The sequence below is a fragment of the Crocodylus siamensis genome, chromosome 2 (genome assembly GCF_052110815.1).
Source record: "Crocodylus siamensis isolate JL-2025a chromosome 2, ASM5211081v1, whole genome shotgun sequence".
NCBI classification, from domain to species: Eukaryota; Metazoa; Chordata; order Crocodylia; family Crocodylidae; genus Crocodylus; species Crocodylus siamensis.
The window spans coordinates 274,894,092-274,914,050 of NC_143396.1; the positions used below are offsets into that span (position 1 = coordinate 274,894,092).

The 19,959-nt window shown below is 37.0% G+C and overlaps 1 protein-coding gene across 14 annotated transcripts in view; it reads left to right on the forward strand.

Annotated features, from left to right (window-relative positions):
* WDR20 (WD repeat domain 20) overlaps nucleotides 1-15,593 on the forward strand; it is a 73,563-nt gene extending 57,970 nt beyond the window's left edge. Inside the window, exons 3-6 of one of the 14 annotated variants that reach the window (XR_016440371.1) lie at nucleotides 758-2,038; nucleotides 7,653-7,796; nucleotides 12,260-12,634; nucleotides 13,670-15,557. Coding sequence is in view for 6 of the 14 variants with exons in the window: in XM_090034048.1 (XP_089890174.1) it covers nucleotides 758-2,038; nucleotides 13,670-13,723 (1,335 nt within the window). In the remaining 8 variants the exon portion in view is untranslated. Of the gene's footprint in view, nucleotides 1-757; nucleotides 5,813-7,652; nucleotides 7,797-12,259 lie in introns of those variants that run through there. The other 13 variants (XR_016440368.1, XR_016440374.1, XR_016440372.1 and 10 more) reach the window with 13 other exon arrangements.
* Nucleotides 15,594-19,959: the final 4,366 nt, after the last annotated feature.

Below are 19,959 nucleotides of genomic sequence, written 5' to 3' on the forward strand. Positions count from 1 at the left end.
CTACTTGTACATGGGGCGATTAAACAGACCGCAAAGTTTCTCTGGACTGACGTGTATAAAAAATATTCATAAAAAGGGTCTGGTTATTTTGTTTTTATTTTTTAAGTCTGAAATGTAAGTGTAGGCCAGCAGTCTTTCCCCATCTCTAAACTGGGCTGTTTAAAATTAAAGTAATTGCTGCACATTGATTGCAGCTTGGCATACCTTAATCTGTGGACTTTGGAAACTCCTAGAATTTTCTAGTGGTCTCCAAAAGCTTTTTGTGTGAGGATATGTTCCATGAATACGATGTCCAATATGATCTGGTCTTTTTCTTTTAATTGCTAACCTGTAAGCTTTCTGTAGAGGGTAGGTGATTAGCATATTCACACAGATCATGCTTATTGCTGGAACTTATGGCTTAACGTTCTTCCAGTGTTCAGTAAAAAAAACATATATCTAAGAATATTAAATCATGATGTATAGTAACTTTGGCTTAATTGAGAGATTATCTTTTGAAGCAAAACATTGGACCAATAAGAATAAACCTTCCCAAAATACCTTTCTCTAAACTGTAATTTTTCTTCCTAATTGTTTGATAATACCTCAAGATATCTGGAGCTATTTTGCAAGGAGAAGAGTTTTATAGCTCCTATGCCAGAAGCTTAGATCACTTCCTTAAGTTCTGAGTGGCCAAAATTCAGTAAAACTTAATATTGATAATGTAAAACTATATCAGACTCTTCTGATGCATATTTTTTCCTCTTTTTTTTCACAGAGACTAATAGACAAGTCCCGAGTAACCTGTGTAAAATGGGTACCAGGTTCGGAAAGCCTTTTCCTAGTAGCTCATTCCAGTGGCAGTATGTATTTGTATAACGTGGAACACACTTGTGGCACCACAGCCCCACACTACCAGCTACTTAAACAAGGAGAAAACTTTGCAGTCCACACTTGCAAGAGTAAATCCACAAGAAACCCTCTGCTTAAATGGACAGTAGGTGAGGGGGCCCTGAATGAATTTGCCTTTTCCCCAGATGGGAAATTCTTGGCATGTGTGAGCCAGGATGGCTTTCTTCGTGTGTTTAACTTTGATTCAGTGGAGTTACATGGTACAATGAAAAGCTACTTTGGAGGACTACTATGTGTATGTTGGAGCCCTGATGGGAAATATATTGTAACAGGTGGAGAGGATGACTTAGTAACAGTTTGGTCTTTTGTGGACTGTCGAGTAATAGCTAGAGGCCACGGACATAAATCATGGGTCAGTGTTGTGGCTTTTGACCCATATACCACTAGCGTAGAAGAGAGTGACCCAATGGAATTTAGTGGAAGTGATGAGGATTTCCAAGACCTCCTTCATTTTGGCAGAGATCGAGCAAATAGTACACAATCTAGGTTGTCAAAAAGGAACTCTACAGACAGTCGTCCAGTAAGTGTTACGTACAGGTTTGGCTCAGTAGGTCAGGACACGCAGATCTGTTTGTGGGACCTTACAGAAGATATTCTCTTTCCCCACCAACCTCTCTCGAGAGCAAGGACACACACAAATGTTATGAATGCCACAAGTCCACCTGCAGGAAGTGGTGGAACTAATCCAGGAAGTAATGGCAACAGTATCACAACACCTGGAAACTCTGTACCTCCTCCTCTTCCACGGTCAAACAGCCTTCCGCATTCTGCAGTCTCAAATGCTGGCAGTAAAAGCAGTGTCATGGATGGTGCCATTGCTTCTGGTGTTAGTAAATTTGCAACCCTATCACTACACGATCGGAAGGAAAGACACCATGAAAAAGATCACAAGAGAAATCATAGCATGGGACATATATCTAGCAAGAGCAGTGACAAACTGAACCTAGTTACTAAAACCAAAACGGACCCAGCTAAAACTTTGGGAACACCTCTCTGTCCCAGAATGGAAGATGTTCCCTTGTTAGAGCCTCTTATCTGTAAAAAGATAGCACATGAAAGACTGACTGTGTTAATTTTTCTTGAAGACTGTATAGTCACTGCTTGTCAGGAGGGATTTATTTGCACATGGGCAAGGCCTGGTAAAGGGGTAAGTTTTAATCCTTAATGCTGCATCACAGAACTAGACCTCTGAATAGGCAGTTCTCTCAATAGAAATGAATGTTGAATATACAATTTCTTTATGCTTAATGTAAAAAGATTATTTCCTCAGAGCCATACTTTTGGATACTGCATGCCATATTTCTGAATGATTTGAAGTGTCTTCAGTACAGTTCTTAAATATAGCTGCCTTCCAACAAGAGAAATACTGTGCATCTAAAGTAACAATTAGTGTTCCTATATTTTAGTATAACCACAACACAGTGAAAGCTATTTAAAATGTAGATTTAAAGTCGGTCACTGGAGTGACAGTATTGTAATTGGTCAGGTGTTTTCCTACTAAATATTGCAGTCCTGAGTAGTTTATGAAAAGCTGCTGCTGTGATTCAATCATGAAATGTGGCGTTTTATACCTTAAGTGTACCATCTGAAAACTGGAAACCAAAGCATTAACCCTATTAACCCTTTTTTATGGATTTCTGCCATGTTCATGTAAGACATTGCATCTTATGTCAGTTATTTTTATGAACAATTTACTTTCAAATCCTCTAACCATATCAGGGATTGTTAGCACGCCTGTGAAAATTTTGAGTCTGTTCTTAAATATGTTAGTACAGTACAAACAAAAGATTTTGATTTTTACTTTTGATTTATATAGAAGTCCATCCACATGAGGAAGATCACTTAAGATTTCTATATAAATGGCTTCATATTTTGTCCAATATTATCAACTTTCTAATCAACTTGGAGGCAGATCTCCTTTAAGGCAGATACTTGTCCTATCACTTTAACTTTCATTAAAGTAATCCGTTTTTAGATTTTGAACCTATTGGGCTGTCCTCTTAAACTGGAATACAGTACTTATTTTGTCCACTGCATGGCAGATTTGTGTTTTATCTCTTTGAATAAGTCTAGAACTAATGGCTGTTTTCTCTCTCATAACTTTAAGCGCCTTGTGCCAAGATAGCTTTGTTTGCCAGCAACATTTTAATGAGATTGACGCTATTTTCAGAGCAGTAACTGCACCAGTCTAGTAGAGGATGCCCTCATTATTTCCAGTGGTTTTCAAACAATTGAGAGGTTTATATTATCACATTACTGGAGCATTCACTTCTAAATTATCAGAATATTTTCCCAGTTGAACTGCTTAAATGAAAATACAAGGTTCCTTTGGTCTAAACTACTTGATTCTCAAGAGTCCTGTTTCCAAGTTGGAGCAATGAATAGACCTGGGGAAAAATAAAATATAACTTTATATTTCTGTTGCAAGGTAGTTGTGGCAATCTTAAAATTACATGGTTCAGAATCATCTCTAAAAGAGAACTCGTGATTCTAGCTGCTTTGAAATGCCAAGCTTCTGTGGTTTAAAACCAACCGACAAACAAAACCTTTAGTTTGTCTTAGAGTGTGTGTGCACTTTGTGAACCTTTCTCCCACTTGTTATCTTTATGCACACTTGATGACTATTTTTAAATCTAAAAAGTGTGCAAACCTTTTGGAAAAAGGGCACTGCTTTACATTTTTATGGATATTTAGTACATGCGAGGTAGGGGGGAACTGGGACCTAGAATATTGAAACTACATGAGCTAAAACAATAGAACCACTTTTCTCTTAATTCTGTGACTTACTGCAAGCCACAGTTTGGTTTTTGTTTATGCTTTTTTTTAAAGTAACTTTAATTATATATGCATCAGTGTCTCAGGTATCCAGCATAGCATGCATCTTTTTGTTTTTGTTCCAGATCTGTTTTTGCACCCCTTTTAAATTTTTTTCAGATAGTAAGTCAGGCTTTGTTAAACTGAAGGATATGTAATTTTAAACAGATGTTTATGCATTGATGATTTTTTTTTTTTGATTTGGAATACAACATTTCAAATATTTCAGAGATAGAGTATGCAGTACCAAAAATCAGGATTTATGTATTTGGCCAATATGGAAAACTTTAATTACAGGTAAGTCATTTTCATGCTAAATTTTCACTTTCAAAATTAATATTGCACACTGATGTAAATGCCATATTATTTAGGATGTATTTGCTTAGAAATTTTCAGATGGATTTGTTTTTCTGTTTGTTTGTTTTTATTTGCATTTACAGTGAGCTCACTCTGCTGGTATAAACTAAGTTTTGGTAGCATGTTTACAGGGGGTTGGGAAAATATTTGTGCCAGAAAGATGTTATAAGCATCCTTTTTGTTTATGAGAGCACTTATAACTTTATACATATTTAATGAGAATTGTCAAAGTATAAAAACACTTATGGTAACGTCTCTTTACTAGGTTATATACCACACATTTCTGTCCTGCCAGTGGCTTTATCCCTGGGTAAGTCTGGCACTCTAGGATATAAAGCTGCTACCTTTTAGCCTTCCTCTCACTGACTGGCTCCTTGACAGTCAACTGCCCCCCCTCCTGTCTTGTCTTACAACAACTAAACATGAAAATTCTCTCTTTTTACTAAATTCATTCTATTCTTGCCTTCAAGGGCCTCCATTGAATTCCTACCACTGCCAACACACAGCATAAGACAGAAAATTGAACTAATTTTACAGTACAAAGCGTGGCTGCTGTTGAGCCAGCCCTGTCTTTCCCTCTTCTTTTTTCCTCCTTTTTGTAAGAGCCATCAAAGCATGTATATGGCCAACCCTGTGACCAGTATTCTCCTCTGACCTTGTATGCAGCATTTAATCTCTGCTGCTTTTGGCTAGAAATCTAGCAATGGGTCTTCACGGCAGCATGGAGCACTGCTGCACTGTTTTGTATGCTCCGTGCAGTGAACACTACAAGCTTTTTGAATTTACAATTTCTGTTAAACCATCGTACCTTGAGCTTCTTCATTGGATACGCTGTTCTTGTCAAATATGAACCAAACAAGTTTCTAAAATTCCTGTGCTAACTTCTGGTCAGAAATAATGCAAGGAATTTACAAAAATAAATTTAAATTGGACCAGTGGAATGTGGACGGATGACATGCTTTAACAGTCCAAAATTTATTGTGAATCATTGTTCTTTTCCTTTGGAAGTATGACTTTACAGAATTCAATCTTGGTCACATTTGTGGAGGGCGGGTTGATGTCTGAGAAGGTAATTGTAGCCATATTGCCTGTGGGGATTGCTCCCTAGATAAACCTAGGGAGGGGCTCATAGAAATGGCTATCGTATCCCTACTGTGTGAAAAACAGCATAAAGGGAGCTGGAAATATTAAACTGCATACAGATTGCCGTGCCAGTTGCTTCCAACTGTAAGGATATACAAATGCAGTCAAAATGCTGGGCACATTTTTATGCAAGGCAATTTATTTGAATGTTCATTACTTTGACTAAATCACTTTTACTTGGCATGACTGTAGCATCCTAAACACATTATTTTAATATAATTATTTAATTTATTAAAAATAAACTGAATTACCTACCCAGATGGGTGACACGCACTTAACCTGTTCACAGTGTTCTACGACCACTTCATTTTATTTCAAGGGAAAATTGCCCACTCTATCTCTTGTAAGAGAGCTCAAGGTAAGATGGGACACAACGAAGGAGTACTCAAGTGAAATGGCAGTATATACCCTGGCAGAATGAGTACGTTACCACTTGGTAAAACAAAATGCACATGGAATTTAAATATTTATTTCATTCTTGTTGTACAGGAAAATCTAGACTTAAATTATAACATCCTTGCATTTTCCAATTAACTACAATTGTAGTGCAGTATCATGTTTTGGTATGACTGTTATGGTAAAAAAAAACAAACAAAAAAAAAAAGTACTTAAACATTCATTTACTATATTGGAATTAAAAGCGGTTACACGTACTAATTTTTCCTCAATGGAAAGGGGCATTTCACCATTACAATTGAAGTTCAATTGCTGATTTTTAAATACTATCAAATAGTTCTCTTTCAAAAGTGGCATGGTATCTATATAAACTTCAGGGATGATTATAGTAAAACTGAATCCTGGCTGTAAGGCATCAGAGTACCAAACTGAAATATTTGAACTTTTCTCTAATGGGCATAATAGCAAGGTTGCACCTAGCACACCTCATCAGGATGAAATTCAGCTCATACTGTGGTGTGATGATTTCTAGCAAGGTGTGCACAGTGGAAGTATGGCCTAGTGACTTCAGTGAAGCCAGCGAAGATCAGAACCCAGTAAAAGCTTTATGATGAGGGTGTCTGGAGTAGGAAATAACATGACTTTTACTGAACACTTCCAGAAATTCCTTGATTTGAACTATCACCTCTTAATTTGATTATGTATTCAGAATGTCTGTATACATCTGCCCCCTAACAGTTTAAAGCTACTAAATTGATATTAAAAATGCTGGCCTGCCTTTGTTACAATAACAAAAATTCATGTCAGTTAATTTATTGTCAAATTACATGTAAAAATTAAAGACACGATTTTTTTTCCTGCATTTTTATGAATTCTGTATACTTGAGTTTGTTACAAGATTGACATGTTAGGTGATACTGTACAAAATTGTATTGACTATACCTTTAGTGAATATCAAAAGTAAAATTCATATGTATTTCCTTTTTACACTTCCATCTAACTTCTTGACAACTTGAATAAATTTCATAGAGCCTTTCTAACATAAAATATTGTTAAATTAACTGTTGCAATAATTAAGCTTTAAGAAGTATTGTTGGTATATTTATAATTTTAAAAAATCATGTTTGTTTCATACTGCTTATTTTTAGCTGTTCTATTGTCACTGTTACAGCTGAAAAACTTTACTAAATACTTGACATTAAAAAATTTGCTGGGGTTGTCCTCTGTATACTGATGTTAAATAAAAATGTGTGACTGAACTGTAAATGTAGATAATTTTCAATACCTTTTCACATGAGCTAAAAGCGGGAATGGAAAAAATTAAAGGTTTTTCAATGCTGTACATACTTTGCTAAACAAATGGGTGCAGTGAAGTGGCTAGCTCCTTAGCTGTTTTCTCACATAAAAGGATTAACTAAATCGCACCATTTTTCTAAGTAAATATATTTCAGATTTGTTTTCTAGTTAGTATCAATCAAATGTAGGGTTAGAGCTCTTGCTTCTGATTTTTTTTAATTCTGTTTTCAAGATCACGTTTGTTCTGATACATAAGGATTAAACGAGCAATTTGAAATAAATTTGGTAAAGCGATGAATTCAGTTTTAAACTGGTAATTTAGCCAAGTTTGAGAGAAGCTGTGTTGATGCACATCCATCAAGCAGCAGCTGAATGGGATTTTTGTCGAACTCTACAGGAGCTCTTTCCTCTGAACTCCAGTTCAGGCTGTGGTGTTCATCTCAGCCTTGCTTAGACCTTGAAGCTCTCTGGTAGAAAATGGAGATTGCCGCCTTAAAGAGGTGGCTCCAAAGAAGTTGTTTCAGGGTCTTTGCCATCTAGAAGTAAAACTGTTTCTGAGTTTGATAGTGAAGTTAGGCCAGTGTGGCCCCCTCGCTTCCATCAGAAGTGCATAAGAATACTTCATCAACCTTCTCCATCCTGTTGAATAAATGCTAAGTTTATTTGTACAAGCAGCCAAGAAAGATGATTGGGAGACTTGTTTTCTAGCTTAGTGCTCATCTTTTGGGACCTTTTAAAGTTCTTTTTATCGACAGATTCTGGAGTCATCCTGAGTCCTGTCAAACTAAGGCAGAGATGTTTCCCTGTTGAAGCGTGACTTCTGTAGAGTCACTGAGAGAAGTCTCTTTATCTAACTTGTTGGATTTTAAACATCAGAGGATTGTCTGGTACTTCAAGAGGTAGGAAGGGGGCAATCTGAATCCATTTGGGCATGGCAGTGCTGCTGTTCTCGTTTTGTTTGTTGTCTTTGAAAGTATGTGCAGATGGAGAGACAGGTGAAGCATGTCCTGAAGGCTTGCTTGAGTCAAATTGTATTATGTGCATTGGCTGTTCAAACTAGTTCAACTGAAAGTGTTTAGAATGTGAAAGAAATCTGATCTTCACCTTCTGCAGCCACAGCGATTGCAAAAGTTATCTTAGAGCTGTAACATGGCTTCTGCCGCCTTTGCACAGAAGTCCTCGAGGAGATAACTACTAGCACTGATCTCTTTCTGTTCTGGTTTTAAAATTGACCAGTTGTCTTCATGATGAATTTCCTTCAGTTTAAGTTTTTAGATCTTGTCTGTGTCTAAAACTAATCGCGTTCTTGGGAACGGAGTAGAAAATGAGGCAATATTTACCAGATTTATTACAATTCTTTCTGTTGCTTGTGATATAACCTAAATGTTGGAGGCAATTCTAGTCCATAAAGGCTAGAAAATATTATTGCATTATATGAGCCCTTAACTTCTAAATTAGGTCAAAGGTCCTGCTGCCTAAGTCAGATTGCCTGGGTCACTGTTGTTGATAAGAATCTGTGTACTTCAGCAGACACCTAAAGAAAACTTGCAAGATGGCTGTCCCCAACTGTGGCCCAATGTAAGGATATATGCTGTCTGGACACATGCCTTTTATATTTAGATATAGGTACTAAACACGCGAGTGTTTACTTTCCTTAGTCCCTGCAGGTGTCGAGGGGAAGAAGGGGTTTCAGTTGGGATTTAGAGACAAATACCAGAATTTACCTTTCCACTTTGTCCAAAGGGTATTCTCTAAAGCTAAAAATAGGGACTAATGCACAGAGGTGAAACTGCAACCAAGTACTTGTGGTGCTGCTCACGCTTTTACCAAATCCAAGGTACTTTTTTCTAGTTGAATCTATACTCTTAATATTTGGGCAGACGTTACTGGAGCAACGCAAGAAAAAGCAAGTGCAAGGTGCTTCAGTAATAACACTAAATCTCCACATGGCAAGCATATTGGATTCTGCTTTGTTAAAATAACTAACAGGCTTTGCATGACTTCTCCCATTCGCACCATCCAGGAAATACCTTTGTGATTTGGTGGGTAGATATACAGAGATGATTTGCTCTTAAGTAAATATCTCTAAATTAATTCAGTATTGATCTTAGGATGTTTAATTAAGAATCTTTTTTTAAAGTATCTCATTTACTGTCTTAATTCATGCAGCTTGGTATCTTGAGATAATGATTATCCAGGTACCTGACCAAGCTACTGATTTGAGGTCCTTTGCAAACAAATTGGGACCATTGTACCATTTTTTTAAACATTTGCACTATCTTATTCCTGTTTGCCGAAGTGCAAGCAGGTGTAAATTAAATTAGTGTAACATTTTTGTGGCACTGGTTGCATCAGTACAAGTGCAAAGGACCGTTTAAGCAGTTTAAAATATACTCATATAAGTCTTCTTTAAACATGTTTTTCAGTTTTAATCTGTTAAATCTAATTTAGCTTTTCTTGCAACTTCTGTTTGTACCAGTTGCTTGTACAGTATTGTTACTGCTGTATTCATAGCTTTGTTGTTGCTTTTTCTCAAGGAAAAGTACCAGGTAAAGAAGATGCATACAGTAGTCTAGCTATTGGACTATAATTGCATTTTATAGTTCCTTCCCTGATCAGATTGTTCTGATCAGATTATATCTTCTTTCTTGTTTCACATTTATCTGAACAGAGATTTTAAAATACACTGACTGCTTGGGTCATAACAGCTGGAGCCTAAAACCTTTTGTATTAGCCTTGTAGTCATAAATATTTTTTTCTGAAATATTCACTTTTCTTGTGGCTGGATGTTTCCATCTGCAGACAGAACAAGTTTAGAAGAATGTTTATTTCCTTTCCATGATTCATGCAGTCTCCATTCTGAACTAAGCACAACTATAGCTAGCTGATTTGTTACGGGATGAAGGGCTTTTATTGCTAGGTATGAGTGAATAGGAATGAATTAAATGAGTAAGACCTAATGCTCACAGAAAATATTAAGGTTTTTGTCAAACCCACATGTGAAACCACACTACATATTCTGTCAGGTTCATCCAGCATAATCATAGTTCCTGAGACTGCTGCTGACTCTATTTTAATTGATTTTATAAATATGCCATGGAATAGAGAACGTGAAGGGATCCTTCCCTAACCTCAAACTTTACAAAAGTAAAGAGAACCACAAATAGAGTCTGAGCATTCTTCCCAGTTTAAATTGCCTGTAACTTATGTTCTGTACTCGGTTTGTAAAGTCCTGTCTTTCAGGAAGATGCATTATCATAGTTACAAACTCAAACTTTCTCCCACTGATAGCAGGCTTTACACCTTAAAAACTTAATGAAATAAACTTCAGTGAGAGAAGCTTATGCACTGTGTGCTCCTAGAGCTTTTGGTTTCCTGTAAATTCCTGATCTGGGTCTTCTGTTCCCTTTCTGGGTGGTGGCATGAAAATAGTTAAAGGTAAATGTGAAAGTGCAGTGGTTTAAGATATTAGTTATTCATAACTTGCCCCCTGCTTGCGCACTTATGGTCCTGTTCCCATTCTTTCTGAATATGTAGCTTAATATTTCTTCTTTGTAAAATGTGTGTTGTGCACAACAGGGTAGACTTGAAGCTGCTGTAGGAATAAGAATTTGTTTGTTTGCTGTCTTTGGTTTTGATTAGTGCAAACTTAATACATTAACTGTTCTTTTTAACATTTTAAATGCAGTGCAGTTTGACCTCTTCCCCCCCTGCCAGAACACTGCAAAGAATCTTATGGCCCCTTGTTAGGAATCACTGAAATAGGCTAATGCACTTGTGCAGCATATTTAATGTTAGCAGCATATTTGTTTGTTTTTCTGTACAAACATCTGGTCTTTATGATGCCTTCTGAAAACTATATAAAACTGAGCACTTAAGATTTCAACCCATTTGGGGAGTGAGGTTCTTGAACAGCCCTATATAGTGGTGGCTAGCAGTCTAGTGTGCATGAAGATGGGGCTTGATTAACTTCTGAAAGATGTTATGACATGTTTGTGTGCAGTGGCAGCAGACTGGACAAAGACCTAGGGAGATGCTTTACCCACAGTCTTGTGTTCCTATTGCTTAGATTAACGCTGCAAGACAGTTCAGAACATGGATTGAAACTGGCATTTCTGATGTTCCAGCCACTGGACCACATTTTCCTTTTGCTTATGAGGAGGGTTGTGAAGCCCAGGAGATGAATCTCGCTCTTTGGGTTCCAGTTATCCTATGCATTTGAGAGGTTCCAGGACTCCTTGTAGTTCATTGGTAGATTCAGTGGGGTGCCCTACGTGCTTCCCAGAGCCACAACTTACCGTAGCCACCACTTCATATGTAGTAAAACCAGCGCATTCCCATGTTTCACAGAAAAATGCATTTTAAACAAAGATTTGCTAAACCTGATAGAAGTGATCACTGTTCCCCCTCTAGAACCTGCATACCACAGTCAGCCTGTTAGAAATACCATATTCTTTTAGGATTTACCTTGTGCTTAGACTACAGATTAATTTGCATGTGGACATGTCAGACCACTGATTTAATTTGTCACGAGAGGGAAAATATTGGTGTCTTGGGCTATTTAAACACAAAAGGTCCTTGTAAAATGTTCTTAGCCAATCCAGATCTTTGCAAGAAAATGAGATTTGTTAATCCTACCTGTGAAAATCCACAATTTGTGGAATATGGTATTACAATGTATGCTCTGATTAAGAGTTCTGCTGTCACTTATTTTAGTTGCTATTTTGAAATAAAAGCTTTATTTTCAAGCTTTCAGAAGTGCCAAAATAGAGTTGCTCTTAAAAAATGTTGCCCTTGTGTTCAATTCCAGTTTTTTTCAGCATAGTCCATGCAGAGGAGGGACTGTATCGTTCTTGCTGTATATTACCTGTGCAACTACCTAAATAGCTTCTCTTTTCAAGGTCTGAATATCATGCTTTGTGTATTTTGTAACCAAGCCATGTAAATCTACCTCATGGGCTGCTGGCGCATAACACAATTAATGAGTAAATTGCCCCGATTTTGTGCTCTAGTTAATTTACAGATTGTAAGGAGTGGATACATGACCAGTTTGTCTAAGTTAGCTGCTTCTGATGACTGACTGTCTGCCCAATAGGTGGTTGGGAGGGGCCCACTTACATTGACCCATTAAATGGCTACCCTAAAATGAAACTGACTACAAGAACAGACAGGTGACACCTCCCCCTTTGTATCTTCCTGACAGAAAAGAAAAAAAATTAAAGGGACAGCTTACCGTGGGATTGCCTGACTTGCTCTGTAGTAGAGCTGTGTCACGTAGCAAATGTGGTGTTTTTGTAGCTGGTGTGTATGAGTCAGTTATGGATTGACAGATACGCTAAACCAGTTTTGTTCGCTTTTGTAGGTGCCACATATGTAGAGGACAATTTGAAGCAGAGTGTACCTTGGTATTCTCCATACCCATCTTCTGCCACGAAGTCCATCTCATTCATGTGGATGTATCCCATGTCTGTATTGGTGGATCTTAAAAGAAAAATGACAGTTTTATCTGAAATTTAGGTTTTTGTTACTTGGACGCACCAATTCAGAGCCCCTTCCACTTCTTTCTGTGGTTCAGAAGAAGCACTGTTTTTCATATAGTAGTGGTTCCTGGGTTCTTGGATTTAAGGGAGAAAAAGCTCCTGTAGTTTGAATGTCACTGATTCTATATTCCTATTGTTAGTTGCTGCCTGGTCTTGTTTAGCTTGATGGATCTCAGTCACAAGAACCTAATTTTGAGGTAAGAATTGAACCTGTCTGTAAAATAGAAGTTTAGAGGAATTTCAAGAAGGGCATGCATACCTGTGTAGCAAAGAGCAACGTGGTATTGTTGATTTGAATATAGTTCCAGCTTAGCTGGTATTTGGGTCTTCTGACTGACATGTTTATGACAACGTAATGAAAGGGCCGTATGCTTGGTGTAGGTGCTTGTTTTAAATCTGAAGTCTGGTGTACAGAATAAACTTCAACAAATGGCTGGAGAAACAAGTAGCTTGATCAGATGCTAACTTCTATACATACATCGAAGCAGAAAATATGTGCTTGAATATATATCTGACTAAGCATGTATAACTACATTTGTAGCTGAGAATTCATAGTAATTTATGAACCTGAACTAAATCAAGCCACTGTTCCATTTTAAAATGCAGCATGTTTAAATGAGGTAGGATGCTTCTGAAGAAAATCAAAGGTAAAATTCCCTTAAATTGTAAACTTAAATTCTCTCATTGAATGTTCCCCCACTGTTCTCACTCCCAACTCCCAAATGGAAAATTTAGTAAAAACTTTCAGTTGAATTGTATATTACCTCTTCTTTTGCTGACTAGTGAGGGACCAAGAACTGGCACTTGGCAGTAATGGAAGTTCATTGTCCAACTTCTGGGTTTTTTCTAATACTGATTGTAGAATAAGCCCATTCTGACTGTTTGTTTATTTAATACAGGATATTAAGAGTATTTTTAGCAGTATGACTGAGTGCTCAGAAATTGCCAACAATGGAAAAAAGTACAAGGCAAGCTGAAGTCAGCTGTGACAGATTCATACAATGTATCCTAAACGCACACCAATGTTGATTCATCACAGAAACATTGATTGAAATGTTATCAAGGAACAGGGCAAGTGACATTATTTGTGTAAGAACTTGCAGTAGTACTTGGGTGCTCTGTGGGTAGTACAGACAAACAGTTGTACTGAAATTTGTTGCAGACCATTTTTATTCTTTTAAAATCAATGTCAGGTTCTCTTGCTGGATTAATGTAAACTGCTTTGTTTGCAGGGTTTATTGTCATCCCAAAACCAGGCCAATTCTCCAAGTGGAACTGTAGTATAGCCATCACACTACTGCTAGCAAATCTTTGAACACAGGACAAGAAGTAATGACAGTGGAACCAGCAGCTGTTCTTCAGGCAGAACGCATCACAAAATTATAAAATGGCAGAGTGTAAACTTGGAATTATGTGAATCACATAGTACTTTGCAAAGGAATAATGTAATGAGACCTTATTACAGCTAATATGTCTAGGCTGCTCACCCAAAGAAGAGTTTTCCTTTAAAAAAATGCTTCTTTTGGTGTTGCAGTAAAAATAGTAACTTTTCAGTTCTCTTTATACTTTTCAAGTTTGGTGTAATTTAATCTCTCTCTCTCTCTCATTCATATATATATGTGTGGTTTTTTATATAAATATAAAAAACACACACACACACATATATATAGAAAGATATAAATATATATATATAGAGAGAGAGAGTGTAAAATAAAGTGTTTCTTAAATCCAAATAAGTTCAATGGTTAAATTAGTACTTCACCATTGTTTATTTTGCACTGATTTTTTTTTTTTTTAAACCAGAGATGGTTAGAAGACAGCCTGGAATGCACTCATGGAAAATGAAAGTCATTACTTTCTGGCTTAAAAATGTAATTCAGGAAGATGGATGCTGCAATCATAGATTTTTTTTTTTTAAATAAAATTGTTTTGCACTTAAATAGTCTAATGCTAGTGGAGAATTACTTTAAAATGGGTGTTCAAGCACCAGAAAAGCTATGTTGTGGAGAAAAGATCCTTTGTATCTATTAAACATTTATTTTAATATTGTTGTTTCCAATTGCAATCAACTCTGTATTATATGTATAAATGTAATTCAGTGATTTGGGGAAATGGATCATTACACTAGTAATTTTCATCATCATTTAAGAAAGTGATATTTCTAATTCAGAAAATACATATTAAACTATCTTGAATATGCAACTTTGTTTATTTTTTGTTTTAAATTGGATCTCTTTTGATGTAATCAGTCCTTTTGTTGAATTAAATGTTTGGTACAGAAATATATCGTAATCTTTGCAGAACATATTCCTTTTAAAACCTCTCATATCCAAGACATTTTGTTTCATATTTAATGTTGTTTAATTGGATTAGGGAAATGAAAAAAATTATTGTTCCCCTGCACTTCTGAATAAATTTCCAGAGCAAACCCACTAGTTCTGAAAACAGAAACCTGATTTCTGCAGTGCAGTGATCTTTTATGATTACTTATTGGTACAGGTTGATACTGTGTTTGTGTCTAATTTAGAGGTTTTTAAATTTTAGAAATGTTGAATTGTGCTGATTTAACTCTTCTTGTGCAGATCTATTGTCAGTTGTCTACATACTTTGATTTCACCATCTAAATTTAGCTACCAAGCTGTTGGTGTAGACTTTTATTTTGGGACAGCTGCTGTGCTGAAACACTAGACACTTCCCCTTCCCCTCCCCCACTGTGAAATTAAAAATACTGCCGGGGAGGGCACAGGGACATAAACATGTCTCTTCTGAAGGTGTAGCTGTCCAAGTAGTTGCATAATCTAGTGCTGCTGATTTGCAGCTGATCACAAACTCTTATTGGCAAAAAAAATTCATGCCTCACTTCTGCCCTAAAGAGTTCTGCTGTTGCTTTTAGTGGGAGGAGCCCTATCACTAATTTACACAGGCCAGATGCATTATTTTGATCTTAAGTAACAAACCTATCTGAAAGCATCTGGTTGATTTAATGATAGAATTGAAACTGGCTGCTTTCCCCATCTAAATCTCCAAATGTAACATAGATGAATGTGGAAACATTGAGACTCTTCATCCCAGTGTACTTTAAACTTTTGGCCTTTTTTTTTTAAACCTATAATGGGACTGAGGATTGGGTATCCTGCATCCTGTAAGCCAGCTGCCACGTGTGGCACTTAATAACACAGTCTGCTTCTGGCCAAAGCACTGAATGGAACCAAATTGCTTCTCCCTGTAGTGGGAGTCAGTAAAAGGGGTGGTTCCTTTTTCAAGCAGTTGGGGAAACTTCCATAACCAGCACCAATACATAAAATTCCTTGCTGCGTTGGACTTCCCAATTCTATTGTGCTAGCCTCCCATGCAGGCCTTAAAGGTAAGAAATGGACTTGAGTGTGGCACATTTTCCATAAAGTACAACTTGTATTGGGAACTTGTTCTGGGGACACACAGCACTGTCATGCTTCAAGCCCAAGTCAGTATCCCATCTTCAGGCAGAGAGATTTAAAGCAATAAAACTTAGTATTACAGTCTGGCAACATTATTTGAAAAGTGTTGTCCAAAAAACATTGAGAGCTGAAAAAATGTAGCAAAGAATCCTTTAAATGCTATGTGGACTGCAAGTCATTGCAAAGTTGAAGGTCCAAGAGAAGTATTTCTTTGGAACCAAATACTATGAGGTGTCTGACCAATACACTCTTATAGGGTAATCCATCCAACAATGCAGGATTGAAAGAGGAACTGACTATAAATGATTAAAGCTAGTTAAATTGAACACTCTTCACATGAATATTTGTATGCAAGTGAAAATAAAAAATAGAAGTAAATTTTAGCATGGAATGCCATTTTATGACCCATTTATCCTAAGATGTACATATCTTTAATTTTTTTTATTTAATACCATCAAAAGGGTCCTAATTAAAGTGCTTGGGTATTGAACCACTAGTCCAAGTTTTATGCAGTAAAATATTCATTGTTTGTATGTAGAATAGCTACCTATTGAGGCAAATTCCCAAAGAGCAAAAATGTTTAGGTTAAAAAAGGAATTCAATGAAAATTCCAATGATTTTTTTTTCCAAATTCAAAGTAAAATAATACATATCATTTCAATACAATAAGATAAAGGTAATTATCACTTTAAGGGAATTGGTAATGATGTACTATTCAGCAATAACTAATTTCCAGTAGTTAATCATTTTCTGCTTTTTATGAGACTTTTTACATGCTATGCTGAGAGATTAAAGGCATTTTTTGACATTTTGACAAAATATTTTTAAAATTAAGTGCAATGTGTTAGCATTTTGGCTCATATGAACTATAATTGTACAGAAATATTTTTTAAATTACTACAAAAATTGAGTACTTGCTATATAAGAATTGCATGGTTGTGAGTATAATAATCCAAGAAGATAATTGTGCAAAATGGCAGTAGATCTTATATGTTTTTTTTAGAGAGAAGCTGAATACCTATTGTTGTGTGAGCAGCAGCCAGTTTGACTAATGCTATGAGAGACTTTAGGTTAGTGTTCTTATCAAGTCAAGTAACTTTCAGGAACAAATTCCAGTTTGATTTTAGTATGCATGTACATTTGAAAACTAACTAATGCATAGGAAAGTAGGACTAGAAAGGACTTCATGAGGTCACCAAGTTCAGCCACCTATTTGATGGCAGGATCATCCTTGACAATAGTCTAACCTGTTCTTGGAAACTTTAAGGATGGAGATTTGACAACATTCCTAGATAGCCTGACCACACTCCTAGGAAGTTCTTCCTAATCTCCAGGCTTCAGTAGATTAAATTAGGTTGAAGTCATTGCTCCTATTCTTGTCCCTTATGGTGACAGGATTATCTCCATCCTCTTTTTATAAATTGCCCTGCTGGACTCCTGGAAAATCTGTCTATATACTTCTTGAAGTGTGGGCCCCAAAACTGGACACAGTACTCCAGATGAAGTCTCACCAATGCAGAATAGAGCAGAAGAATCGCATCTCTTGATTTGTACAGCTGACCCATGGATGTTGCCTTTTTTGCAATGAGAACACGCTGTTGGCTTATTCACCTCGTGGTTCATTGTAACCCCCAGCTCCTTTTCTGTATTGCAGCTGAACCAGTCATTCTCCAGTCTGTATTTGTGCATGCAGTTATTGCATCTCAAGTGTAGGACTTTGCATTTGTCCTTGTTCAATGCCATCTGATTGGATTGCGGATTATTTCTCCAGTCTATCCTAGCCCTGCCCTCCAGAGTGTATGCAACTCCATCCAACGTGGTGTCATCTGAAAATTTAAATGTGCACTCAATCATGTCGTCCAAATTATTAGTAGTAAACAATGCTGAATCCAGGACAAACTCCTGGGGAAGACCATGTTACCTCTTCCCAACTAGACCTTCAGCCATTGACTACTCATTGAGCACAATGATCCAACCAGTTATGTATCCATGTCATAGTACTTTAGTCTATTTCCCTAGTTGCATTTCTCATTTGTTACTGAGATTGTCATTGGAGATGGTGCCAAAAGTCTTGCTAAAGTCGAGGTATACTGCAGGTATAAAGACGAGGCTTTCCCCACATCCACAAAGCCTGTTGGCTTGTTATAGAAGGAAATCAGGTTGGTAAATCTGTCTGCTATTCCTGATCATCCTGTTATCCCTAGGTACTTCACAATAAATCCCACAAGGACCTACTCCATGATGTTTCCAGATATTGAGGTCAGACTGACTCACCTATAATCCCTTGTATCCTCTTCCTTCCCTATCTTAAAGATGGACATTATATTTGCCCTTTGCCAGGCACCTGGGACCTTACCTGACCTCCATGAGTTTTCAGCGAGGATAACCAATGGCTCTGAAGTTGCATAAGCCAGCAATGCCCACCCCAACACACACTTAAGAACCAGTGAACGTGGGATAACTTTGGATCTAAAAAAAGTTGGAATTATATGTAGATGCTGCATGTTAAAGTGAAAAAATTCAAATTAATACCATATGCAAATGTATGATTGTAATTCAAAAGTCTAGATAGACAAATGGGTATTAGGCAATATATGGTAAATAAAACTTCAAAAAAATGGCTACACTAACAAAGATTAATGCTTGTTTGACAAAGTGCCCCATTGCCATTTTAAGTGCCAAAATTGAAGAGAATATGTATGATAAAGTAGGATCTAATTATAAGCTTATACATTTTTAGTGACATGCAAAGTATTCCACAATATAACTTTCAATTTCCTGCAGTTTTTGCAATATTTTTTACAAAAATCATCTTCCAGTGGTCATTGTTCAGCTTTTTCAAATAACATTTCCTTAAATAATATGAAGGATATAACAAATTAGCCTGCTCTCAAAATATGTGTCAGAATTCACGTACCACATGCGCTAGCCGTACCACATGCGCTAGCCATGGAAGCAGCTTTGTTTTCTGCATATTTTAGTGTTTCTAATAGTACCTCGATGTGAATAATATTAACACCACCTATGCAGATACAGATAAGTTTGGTAAAAATCCACATTTGCTTTTAGAGATGGAGGATTGCCTGGAAACAAGGACTTGACTTGCATTCTTTTAGCATCAAATAACTAAGTAAAACTTATTTTGGGAAAGTTTGAAATAAACTAGTGAATGCAATGGACATCTGACAAGTAGATGACTGCTCTGACCTCTGCCTTACAGTATGGATCCAACTAAAAAAGTGAACTTGAAAGGCAAGAAAGGTGCAAGATGGATTTTAGAACATGGACTCATTTTGCTGTTAAATGCTGATTAGCTTTGTTTCTAGTATCTGGTGTCTTATGAGTACTAACAAAATGTTGCACCAAACAAAATATTCTGGAGATGTGTTTTCACTACTGTGGAAAGCAACTCTCTTAAACAAAATGGCATCCTAAAAACTGATTATTCTGCTGCAGGGTTGATCTGATACTATACAAATGTTCAGATAAACTTCATTTTCTTACTCCCCTGCAAAACATGCCTGTAGCCTTGCAGCTTTAATGGAGAGCATAAGACTCTGGCCATGTACAGACTTTCAGCTTTTGCTGGGAGAGTTGCTTTTCTCGCAATAGAAACCACAAATGTACAGTTGTTCAGGATTTTTGTCACAGCAAAAATGGTCACTCCAGAAGAAAAGTAGCCTGTGAACAACCAGGGTTAAATTGCTCCCAGGAGAGTTTGTCTTGGAAGAGCAAATGCCTACATGTTTCCTTATGAGAGAAACTACAGCATAGTTTTCCAGCATCCAAAATCGCTTTGTTCCCCCTCTCCCCACCCACTCATAATCCCCACCTTGTGCAGCAAGGAGATGCAGGATGACCTTGAACTATATAGGTAAGCCAGTCAGGGCTGTCTTGCGCATTGCTGCCACCTGTCTCCAGGCAAGGTCACAGAGCCTGCAGAGCACGTTGAGATGTACGCATCGAGGTCCCCTGGCTGTGCAGCATCAACGCTGCAAGTCCTCAGTGCTTCAGTATGTGAATGTCTGTTCAGGGCTCTTCAGGTAGGTAAGTTTTTTTTTTTTGTTTGTTTGTTTGTTTTTTCT